The sequence below is a fragment of the Cherax quadricarinatus genome, chromosome 10, assembly GCF_038502225.1.
Source record: "Cherax quadricarinatus isolate ZL_2023a chromosome 10, ASM3850222v1, whole genome shotgun sequence".
In the NCBI taxonomy this organism is placed as follows: domain Eukaryota; kingdom Metazoa; phylum Arthropoda; class Malacostraca; order Decapoda; family Parastacidae; genus Cherax; species Cherax quadricarinatus.
In genome coordinates, this window is record NC_091301.1 from 45,638,837 (window position 1) to 45,651,045 (window position 12,209).

Consider the following 12,209-nt stretch of genomic DNA (forward strand, 5'->3'; position numbering starts at 1 on the left):
ACCTTACTGTCATGAACCAGTACATAACTACTGGTTGTATCCTGTGAGTGACCTTACTGTCATGAACCAGTACATAACTACTGGTTATATCGTGTGGGTGACCTTACTGTCATGAACCAGTACATAACTACTGGTTGTATCCTGTGAGTGACCTTACTGTCATGAACCAGTACATAACTACTGGTTATATCGTGTGGGTGACCTTACTGTCGTGAACCAGTTTACCATAGCTTACATACTTAGTTTACCACAGTGTACAACATGCAGCTTAGTTTACCACAGTGTACAACATGCAGCTTAGTTTACCACAGTGTACAACATGCAGCTTAGTTTACCACAGTGTACAACATGCAGCTTAGTTTACCACAGTGTACAACATGCAGCTTAGTTTACCACAGTGTACAACATGCAGCTTAGTTTACCACAGTGTACAAAATGCAGCTTAGTTTCCACAGTGTACAACATGTAGCTTAGTTTACCATAGGATAGACTAGTGTATAACTATTAAAGTTTTACGTAACCTCAGAATGCAATTTAAAATAACGAGAGCAAGACGTAGCGAAGCACTGTGTGGTGTGTGAACCATGAACCAGTGTGGTGTGTGAACCATGAACCAGTGGTGTGTGAACCAGGAATCAGTGTGGTGAGTGAGCCATGAACCAGTGTGGTGTGTGAACCATTTAACCAGTGTGGTGTGTGAACCATGAACCAGTGTGGTGTGTGAACCATGAACCAGTGTGGTGTGTGAACCATGAACCAGTGTGGTGCGTGAACCATGAACCAGTGTGGTGTGAAGCATGAACCAGTGTGATATGTGAAACATAACCAGTGTGGTGTGTACCATGAACCAGTGTGGTGTGTGAACCATGAACCAGTGTGGTGTGTGAACCATGAACCAGTGTGGTGTGTGAACCATGAACCAGTGTGGTGTGTGAACCATGAACCAGTGTGGTGTGTGAAGTATGAACCAGTGTGATGTGTGTACCATGAACCAGTGTGGTGTGTGAACCATGAACCAGTGTGGTGTGTGAACCATGAACTAGTGTGGTGTGTGAACCATGAACCAGTGTGGTGTGTGAAGTATGAACCAGTGTGATGTGTGTACCATGAACCAGTGTGGTGTGAACCATGAACCAGTGTGGTGTGTGAACCATGAACCAGTGTGGTGTGTGAACCATGAACCAGTGTGGTGTGTGAACCATGAACCAGTGTGGTGTGTGAACCAGGAACCAGTGTGGTGTGTGAACCATGAACCAGTGTGGTGTGTGAACCATGAACCAGTGTGGTGTGTGAACCATGAACCAGTGTGGTGTGTGAACCATGAACCAGTGTGGTGTGTGAACCATGAACCAGTGTGGTGTGTGAACCATGAACCAGTGTGGTGTGTGAACCATGAACCAGTGTGGTGTGTGAACCATGAACCAGTGTGGTTTGTGAAGCATGAACCAGTGTGGTTTGTTAAGCATGAACCAGTGTGGTGTGTGAACCATGAACCAGTGTGGTGTGTGAACCATGAACCAGTGTGGTGTGTGAACCAGGAACCAGTGTGGTGTGTGAACCAGGAACCAGTGTGGTGTGTGAACCAGGAACCAGTGTGGTGTGTGAACCAGGAACCAGTGTGATGTGTGAACCAGGAACCAGTGTGGTGTGTGAACCATGAACCAGTGTGGTGTGTGAACCAGGAACCAGTGTGGTGTGTGAACCATGAACCAGTGTGGTATGTGAACCATGAACCAGTGTGGTGTGTGAACCAGGAACCAGTGTGGTGTGTGAACCATGAACCAGTGTGGTGTGTGAACCATGAACCAGTGTGGTGTGTGAACCATGAACCAGTGTGGTATGTGAAGCATGAACCAGTGTGGTGTGTGAACCATGAACCTGTGTGGTGGGGAGTGACTGAACCATGAACCAGTGTGGTGGGGAGTGACTGAACCATGAACCAGTGTGGTGGGGAGTGACTGAACCATGAACCAGTGCGGTGTGTGAACCATGAACCACTGTGGTGTGTGCATGAACCAGTGTGGTGTGTAAACCAGGAACCAGTGTGGTGGGGAGTGACTGAACCATGAACCAGTGTGGTGGGGAGTGACTGAACCATGAACCAATGTGGTGGGGAGAGTGAGCCATGAACCAGTGTGGTGGGGAGTGACTGAAACATGAACCAGTATGGTGGGGAGTGACTGAACCATGAACCAATATGGTGGGGAGAGTGAGCCATGAACCAGTGTGGTGGGGAGTGACTGAAACATGAACCAGTGTGTTGTGGAGTGACTGAACCATGAACCAGTGTGGTGGGGAGTGACTGAACCATGAACCAGTGTAGTGCGGATTGACTGAACCATGAACCAGTGTGTTGTGGAGTGACTGAACCATGAACCAGTGTGGTGGGGAGAGGGAGCCATGAACTAGTGTGGTGTGGAGTGACTGAACCATGAACCTGTGTTGTGGGGAGAGTAAGCCATGAACCAGTGGGGTGTGGAGTGACTGAACCGTGACCCAGTGTGGTGTGGAGTGACTGAACCATGGACCAGTGCATTGTGGAGTGACTGAACGATGAACCAGTGTGGTGGGGAGAGGGAGCCATGAACCAGTGTCGTGTGGAGTGACTGAACCAGTGTGGTGTGGAGTGACTGAAATATGAACCAGTGTGGTGTGGAGTGACTGAACCATGAACCAGCGTGGTAGGGAGAGTGAACCATGAACCAATGTGGTGTGGAGAGTGAACCAATATGGTGTGGAGAGTGAACCATGAACCATTGTGGTGTAGAGAGTGAACCATGAACCATTGTGGTGTGGAGAGTGAACCATGAACCATTGTGGTGTGAAGAGTGAACCATGAACCAGTGTGGTGTGGAGACTGAACCAGTCTAGTGTGGAGAGTGAACCATGAATCATTGTGGTGTGGAGAGTGAACCATGAGCCATTGTGGTATGGAGAGTGAACCATGAACCAGTGTGGTGTGGAGAGTGAACCATGAACCATTGTAGTGTGGAGAGTGAACCACGAACCATTGTAGTGTGGAGAGTGAACCACGAACCAGTGTAGTGTGGAGAGTGAACCACGAACCAGTGTGGTGTGGAGAGTGAACCATGAACCAGTGTGAGGTGAAGAGTGAACCATGAACCAGTGTGGTTTGGAGAGTGAACCATGAACCAGTGTGGTGTGGAGACTGAACCATGAACCATTATAGTTTGGAGAGTGAACCATGAACCAATTTGGTGTGTAGACTGAACCATGAACCACTGTAGTGTGGAGAGTGAACCATGAACCAGTGTGGTATGGAGACTGAACCATGAACCATATATATTGTTTCTGTTATCTGAATTTAAATGGAAAAGCCACCGGATTGTGATGTCGTGCTAATGTCCAAGTTACTGTGTGTGTGTGTGTGTGTGTGTGTGTGTGTGTGTGTGTGTGTGTGTGTGTGTGTGTGTGTGTGTGTGTGTGTGTGTGTGTGTGTGTGTGTGTGTCTCGGTGTTAATTACCTTGCGTTACGTGGGGGAGAGAGTGAGTCAGGTTAAATACAGGTATCACATTGTACTCGCCTAGTTGTACTCACCTAGTTGAGGTTGCAGGGGTCGAGTCCAAGCTCCTGGTCGCTACTAGGTCACTCTCCCTGAACCGTGAGCTTTATCGTACCTCTGCAACTAATCACGATTAGCATTTTTATATTCTTCGTCAGAGAAAATGATAAGTACTAACATAATTTTCCTTGCGTAGTTATTATCTGGTCCTTAGTTAAATCTTAGTAATTTAATATAAATCAGTCAATTCGTGTAGCAATCCTGGCCGCTGTTACAACGCTGTGTCAACACGTGTATTCCTTCATAATTAAGTAGTGGCTAAAGCTCCCGCTTCACACACGGAGGGCCCGGGTTCGATTCCCGGCGGGTGGAAACATTTCGACACGTTTCCTTACACCTGTTGTCTTGTTCACCTAATAGCAAATAGGTACCTGGGTGTTAGTCGTCTGGTGTGGGTCGCATCCTGGGGGACAAGATTAAGGACCCCAGTGGAAATAAGTTAGACAGTCCTCGATGACGCACTGACTTTCTTGGGTTATCCTGGGTGGCTAACCCTCCGGGGCTAAAAATCCGAACGAAATCTTATCTTACCAATGTCAGTGACTTCATGAACATTTTCGTGTACACTTTTCGCCCTGACATAATCGCCATTGTTGACATTTTTGGACGACATAATTGCCGGCTATACGTCATGGATGCTAGGAGACAGTCAAGAAGAAGACGTTGCCATATGGTTTTCTAGAAGTATAGATATCTAGCTCATTCATGTTATCATTCCTAGCCACCTAAAAATGATGTTCAAGCTGTACATAAACTCTAGTACCTCTGTACTAGGAGGTACAGATTTCTGATGGGAAATGTGGACTCCCTTCTGCTTCAACGTAAAGATCCACATTATGTAATCGTTGGTGACCTCAACCAACAGCTTATATTGAGGTAAAATTCACAGAACAGGTGGGACTTGAACTCATGGCCGGTGAATCCTAAAACTCGCAGGTCATGGTTCAAGCCTCCATTTGTTCTGTGATTTATTTGCAATCGCGTTATTACGATTTCGTGAATCATGATCGAGTTATACAGAGGGATTCTGAGGAACTTGCTGTGTTGTACATCCGAAAACTGCTGACTTCCCTACTCGCATCTCACCCAGTAGCGAGTGATCCATCTGAAGGCTCAGTCACTTGCCAACCTCTTGTCTCTGGTAGATCATCTGACCACAAAACTGTCTTTACTGAACATTCCAACAGAACGAAGTGAAAATTTTTGCTGGCACAACCTGGCTGTGGTAAAGAGGAAACTGGCCGGCCCTTTGTCTTGAGCTCGACACCTCCGATTAAAATGCTCTTCTCTGCGGTGGCGTTGATAACTAAGTGAATATCTTCACTCTAACATAACCTTCCTAACAAATACATCCTTCAGCCCCACCAGGCCTTCAGATCAGTCTTGGTCCTGCTTTGTTGAGAGGCTGCTACACTTAGTACTAAGTACTCATTGTACGCAGTTACACGTTTGATCAAGTGTTGGTGGCTGTAGTGGAAGTTAAGGGTAGTAGTAGTAGTAGTGATGGTGCTTGTGGTAGATGGATTATTACTAGTAATGGTAGTTCAGGTACATCCCAGTGATTAATACCGTAGTAGTTGTATAGTGGCAGCAGTTGAAGTTGCAGTAGTAGTAATGGTAGTAGTAGTATAGTAGTAGTAGTTATTTGTGTAGTAATGGTGGTAGTAGTATAGTAGTAGTTATTAGTGTAGTAATGGTAGTAGTAGTTATTAGTGTAGTAATGGTAGTAGTAGTATAGTAGTAGTAATTAGTGTAGTAATGGTAGTAGTAGTATAGTAGTAGTTATTAGTGTAGTAATGGTAGTATTGTTGCTTTAATAATAATAAAGTATAAATTTATCCACTGGGAATTTAAACATTATAAATATTTATTTATCTTTCAGATTTTCAGAAGCTGGAGAGGGAGGCTAGAATCTGCAGAAAGTTGCAACACCCAAACATAGGTAAGTGTCGTTTTGTGCAGGTGTTGTCTTATGCAGGTGTTGCGGCCCCACCTCTCGCTCCACCCCTCTTATTACACACTTGTTACATCTACCTCAATTATACCTACACCTGCCATATGCAACATCCACATCAGTTGTATCCACACCTGTTACATCCACGTCTGTTAGATACATAACACTGTTGCATCCACATGTCTTTACATACACTGTAGTGATGAATTCGGAACTTAATGTAGAAAATACAGCTGTTGATAAGCAGGTGTGTACCACTGTACATCCAGCAGTACCTTTACTACAACCACTGTACATCCAGCAGTACCTTTACTACAACCACTGTACATCCAGCAGTACCTTTACTACAACCACTGTACATCCAGCAGTACCTTTACTACAACCACTGTACATCCAGCAGTACCTTTACTACAACCACTGTACATCCAGCAGTACCTTTGCTACAACCACTGTACATCCAGCAGTACCTTTACAACCACTGTACATCCAGCAGTACCTTTGCTACAACCACTCTTCACGTAATCATTATTAACACCCATACATCTGTTCTAACATTATCTATTAATAATACCTACACTGTATTTACGGTACTTGTGTTAGTACATAATTACTCAGTATACACACTCACCATGTTTTATTACAGTTTACTTAGTTATTTGTATATACCAACATATATATTTTAGTTGATCATGCATACAATACATAGACATGTATGTTGGTGCATCAAAGCATAATGAAGACAATGGAAGGTTGTAACCCACCTGAAGACAATAACAGGAAAGTTTGTATATTTCGACCTCCAACTGAGCTCCTCATCAGAGAACACAAGAGTGACACAGTGGATTGTTGGTCACATGTTGATCTGTGGTGGTGTTCCATCAGTGTGTGGACAACCATCATCTTGGGGGCTTGGCTTGGGCCATACACACTTTAAATTACATCTCTGGGTATTAAATGTGTTGTCTGGGTATTAGTTCTGTGGGTCTTAAAGATTACTGAGTTTGAGAGAAAGCGTATGTACTTTCGGAAGTTCCTTCTCGAGAAGCTAAGGCAGTCAGGTCCCACCACCAAACTGAAGAGAGAGAGAGATAGAGAGATGATACCTTCCTATGATGCAGCAAAAACATGTGCGGGATTTAAAACTTCATTCTCATGCTTTACCTTAATATCGTTCCAGACCATAGACTTTAACTCTTTTCTAGGCTGAGGGACTGACCATCTCAAATACTCAAGGTTAGTGAACCTGTAAGGTTAATGGACTGATTACATCTTCATTTCACAACTACACCTGCTGCCTCTGTTTGACTAAAGAAGCCTACTGTTTAGGAGAAACGTATCAACAATAAGGATATCTATCTGTTGTACATAAGAACATAATGGAGGAACACTGCAGAAGGCCTACTGGCCCATACAAGGCAGGTCTTTATCAAAACGACCTCTACCCATAGCTACCCAAGAATTTACTCCCGTACTCAATGATATCAGTCAAACCCAGCCCCTTCCACTCATATATTTGTCCAATCTCTTTTTAAAGCTACCCAAGGTCCTAGCCTCGATCACCCTACTGGGAAGATTGTTCCACACACCCACAACTGTTAGAAAACCAGTACTTACCTATGTCCTTTCTAAATCTATATTTATCCAATTTAAATCCATTATTTCTGGTTCTTACCTGGTTCGACACCCTCAGTACTTTATTAATATCTCCTTTGTTTATGCCCATCATCGTCTTATACACTTCAGCGATATCTCCCCTCATTCTACGTCTCTCCAGAGAGTGGAGATTTAAGGCTTTAAGTCTATCTTCATACGGGAGATTCCTTACACAGTAAATCATTTTAGTCATTCTTCTCTGTATGTTCTCATCTGCCATTTTTCAGACCAAGACATTAATTTGTCCAAATCCTCCTGGAGTTCATTGCTATGCTCCTCAGAATGAATTATACGGCCTATCTTTGTATCATCTTACTCATGTCACTCGTAATCCCTTCATCAAGGTCATTAATGTAAATTATGAACAAGAGAGGGCCTAAAACTGATCCTTGTGGAATGCCACTGGTGACTAATCCCCATTCAGACTTGACCCCATTAATGGAAACTCTCTGCTTTCTATTGGTAAGCCATGGCTCTATCCATGCTATAACTTTACCTCCTATACCATGAGTTGCCACTTTTATTAAGTCTCTTGTGAGGTACTCTATCGAAGGCTTTACTGAAATCCAAATATACAATATCATATTCTTTATCACTGTCAACTGCCTCAGAAGTTCTGTTGAAGAACGTCAGTAAATTTGTCAGGCAGGAACGACCTCTCGTGAACCCCATGCTGAGAGCCATTAATCAAATTATGCTCTTCAAGGTGACTTCTAACAATGTCAGCTATAAATGATTCTAATAACTTGCCCACTATAGATGTCAGGCTTATTGGACGGTAATTTGAAGGAGTGGACTTATCCCCTGATTTGAATATAGGAACCACATTAGCCGTCTTCCACAACTATGGCATAACACCAGGAAGGATGGATGCATTAAACACACTCGTTAATGGCTGACTAAGTTCCATCTTGCATTCCTTAAGTACCCTGGAAAACAACTCGTCGGGCCCCGGGGACGTATTTTGCTTCAGTTTGTCTATCTGTTTGATAACCATGTCCCTCGTGACAGTAATGTTAGTTAATTTGAATTCATCAGGAACTGAATAATTGTTAATTTCTGGAATCTCATTTATGTCTTCCTGTGTAAAAACTGACAGAAAATAGTCATTAAATAAGGAAAACATTTCCAGCTCGTTATCTGTCAGCTGTCCATTCCCAATTTTCAGAGGTCCTACTTTTTCCTTCGCCTTCGTCCTATACACTTGAAAGAACCTCTTTGGAATGATCTTTGATTCATTAGCAACTCTAATTTCATAGTCACGTTTAGCCTTTCTAATCCCCTTTTTTACTTCTCTTTTAAGCTGAACATATTGGTCAGTAAGGTTAACCTCTCCCCTTCTGATGCGCCTATAAATTCCCCTTTTCTCCCCTAATAGATGCTTTAGCCTCTGTTAACCCATTTGGGATCATTATTATTAGACCTAATTTCTCTCTGGGGAATGTATATACTCTGAGCACGGTGTACATTATTAAGAAAAAAATCATAAACGCAGATCCCTTCGTAATCATAAGTATGATCATCGTCAATAAAATCATTAGCTAGATAACCCCCAGTCGAGATTAGACAGGTGTTCCCTAAGTCCATTGTAATCGGCAGAACGAAAATCGGGGATTTTTACCGTATTATCATTAAACTTGTATTCCCAGTGATCACTTGCGCCAAGCTCTTCAGTGATCTCCAGATTATTTACGAGTGTTTCCTTATTTGACAAGACTAGGTCTAGCAAATTATTACCCCTGGTAGGCTCTGTTACGCACTGCTTCAGAAAACAGTCCTGAACTGTTTCCATAAAGTCACTGGTCTCCAGATTACCGGTCAAAGAATTCCAGTCAATTTGACTAAAGTTAAAATCCCCTACTATCACTGTTAGTGTGTCTAGAAGCCCTAACAATTTCGTCGCAAAGAAGTCTCCCTCTATCGTGATCCAAGCCTGGAGGTCGGTATATTACATTTAGAATTAGCTTTTCTTGACCTACAAACTCTACCCAAACAGATTCTGTTGCTGTTCCATCTATTTTTATTCCTGTTTTTATGCAACAGTTAATATTTTCTCGTACATATAATGCAACTCCTCCCCCCTTCCCATTACATCTATCCACATTGAACAACTTAAACCCTTGAATATTACACTCAGCAATCATATCCCGACTCTTTTAAGTCATACCACGTTTCAGTTAATGCAATGCTATCAAAGTTCCCAGCACATGCTACCAAACGTAGTTCATTAATCTTATTTCTTGCACTTCGACTGTCAGCATAAAATACCATTATATGTTTCTTCTTCTGCACATTTTTCCTATTAAGGTTCTTAATATCAAAGCCTAAGTCAATATATCCATACTCATGATTTATCATTTCTAAACCCATACCTCTAACTAATCCTAGTTTAAAGTCCTAACAACCCCCTCAACTGAGTTAGCAAGAAAACCCACACCTGCCCTGGATAAGTGAACCCCATCCCTGGCATACATGTCATTTCGGCCATAGAAGTTGTCCCAGTTGTCAATGAATGGTACTGCATTATCCTTACAGTGTTTATCCAGCCAACAATTAATACCAATTTCTCTGGACAACCATTCATTACCAACACCTCTTCTTGGCAAAATGCCACATATAACAGTGTGCCCCCCCTTCTTCCTAATTATGTCTATTGCTGTCCTGTACCTTCTAACTAAATCCTCACTTCTACGCTTGCCTACGTCATTTCCTCCAGCACTGAGGCAGATAATAGGATTGATCCCATTGCCGTTTATGATGTCAAACCGGCTAACAATATCCTCCATCCCAGCCCCAGGAAAGCAAACCCTCTGTCTCCTACTCCTGTCCCTCAAGCAGAAGGCCCTATCTATATACCTAACTTGGCTCTCCCCAACAACAACTATTTTTGGAAATATAAACACATATGCAGTATAATGTGATCCTTTATTGAGAACGTTTCACCCACACAGTGTGGGTGAAACGTTGTCAATAAAGGATCACATTATACTGCATATGTGTTTATATTTCCATTGTGTCGGTATTTTATACCATTTATTTCCAACAACTATTTTTACCTTCCTTGGTGGTGTTCGTCGTGACGTTCCCAGTAGTCGACTCCCATTCGTTGGGTAGCAACAGAGAATGCATTAGATGTTTCCACAGCAGTCTCTTTCTTCTTCATCGTTTCTACCTTTCCATTCGTCTTCTTGATCATCAACTTCGTTCCATGCTGTCCAGCCACTGTCCAGGTTCCCTTCTTGACCTGAGGACTCGCAACAGGACTACTACACATCCTCTTGTTTTCCTCAATCACCGTATGTCAACCTTCGCTACCCTCAATTCCTCCTTAAGCTGCTGGTAAAGTTGCTCGATGGAGGGCATCTTGGTTCAGTCCACAGAGAGTACACTAGACACGTTCTCATATGTCTTACTCAGCAGTGTACAGTATAGTGAAAACATATACCAGAAAATAAATCTATGACTCTCGCTACCACTCGTCCAAAATCAAGAAATATACAGTAACTTCCTAATTAGATCTTTGAGTGTTTGTAGCCACTGACTCCTAAACCAAGTGAAAAAACTAAGACCAGTTCTATGAACTTGGTTATTTATATTAATTTATACAAACAAGACTGTAATTGCTTTTGTTTGCTTTACTATGTGGATAATAAAAGCCACCACAACTTAGCCAATAATATTCTTTCAAGAAGGCATCTCGATAAATATTAATCACTTAGCCTAGGTTAAATTAACGTAGTCATATAAATTAGGACGCGGGTCCTTGAAAGATTGTTAGTAGGCATCAACACACAGTATATAAAATTCCTAATAACAACTGTAGTTAGTGTACATAAAGGAGACTAACTGCAGTCTAGAGACAATAACTGCATACACTATGAGGTGGCAAGGAGAACTGTATAATCCATGTTGAACCCTTGAGTCATACACTGAAGGTTCACTAACCTTGAACCATACACTGTGAAGGTTCACTAACCTTGAGTCATACACTGTGAATATTCACTAACCTTCTCAGTGTATGAAGGTAGGCAGATGGATTTTCGGGTTCCTAACACATACAACACAGAAAGTAATAGGAAACAGAGCGAAATCCGGCATCAGCGAGATAAAAAGCTCAGTGCTCCAAGGCACTGTCCTGGCACCTCTACTGTTTCTCGTCCTCATAGCAGACATAGACAAAAACACCCGCCACAGTTTCGTGTCATCATTTTCAGATGATACTAAAATAAGCATGAAAGTCACTATTGTAGGAGACACTGAAAAATTACAGGAAGACGTAAGTTTTTCCAGTGGGCAGTGGAAAACAACATGACGTTCCATGTTGGTAAGTTCCAACTGCTTAGGTATGGAAAGAATGAAGAACTCAAAGGGAACACTGTATACAAAACTCAAGAGGGTCACCAAACAGAACGAAAGGAAAACATGAAAGTCTTGGGAATAATTATGTCAGCTGACCTTTCTTTCAAAGTACATAAGACAGAGATCATGACAGCCAGGAAGATGACGGGGTGGGTATTGAGAACTTTCAAAACAAGAGAAATAATGTAGATAAATGGTTCAGAGGACCGACAGGTTGATAAATTAGGCACATGTACAACACTTGGGTATCTTTATTAGGGAAACGTTTCGCCACGCAGTGGCTTCATCAGTCCTATACAAAGAAGAACATCAAAATGGTATACAGTACCGACAGGTTGGTATTGTATACACTGTATACACTGCAACACATGGCCTCTTGGTACAGAAAACGCCTTAGACAACCCTTTCAAGTGAGAACTGTTGGATCTGAGAGGGACCTGACCTCTCAGTGGCTACATTCTCACTACTACTACTACTTACTCTGCACCTCTCCTTCCGACAGTATTTAAGTCTCCGCACTGTCGCTTGATCTTCAGATAGTTCCTGACTATGGAACTGAACTTCTCCAGGCCGAGGGACTGACAACCTCAAATTCTACGACTTCCAGGCTGATGGACTGATTACATCATCTTCACATCTCTACTGTTCCTGCCTACTTT

The 12,209-nt window shown here is 42.7% G+C and overlaps 1 protein-coding gene across 3 annotated transcripts in view; it reads left to right on the plus strand.

Moving 5' to 3' along the window:
* The window catches only part of LOC128687820 (calcium/calmodulin-dependent protein kinase type II alpha chain-like), an 897,132-nt gene that overhangs the window by 484,912 nt on the left and 400,011 nt on the right, over positions 1-12,209 (plus strand). For all 3 annotated transcript variants that reach the window (XM_070083804.1, XM_070083805.1, XM_070083806.1), the window contains one exon: positions 5,467-5,526. In XM_070083804.1, coding sequence (XP_069939905.1) covers positions 5,467-5,526 — 60 coding nt within the window. The remainder of the gene's footprint in view (positions 1-5,466; positions 5,527-12,209) is intronic.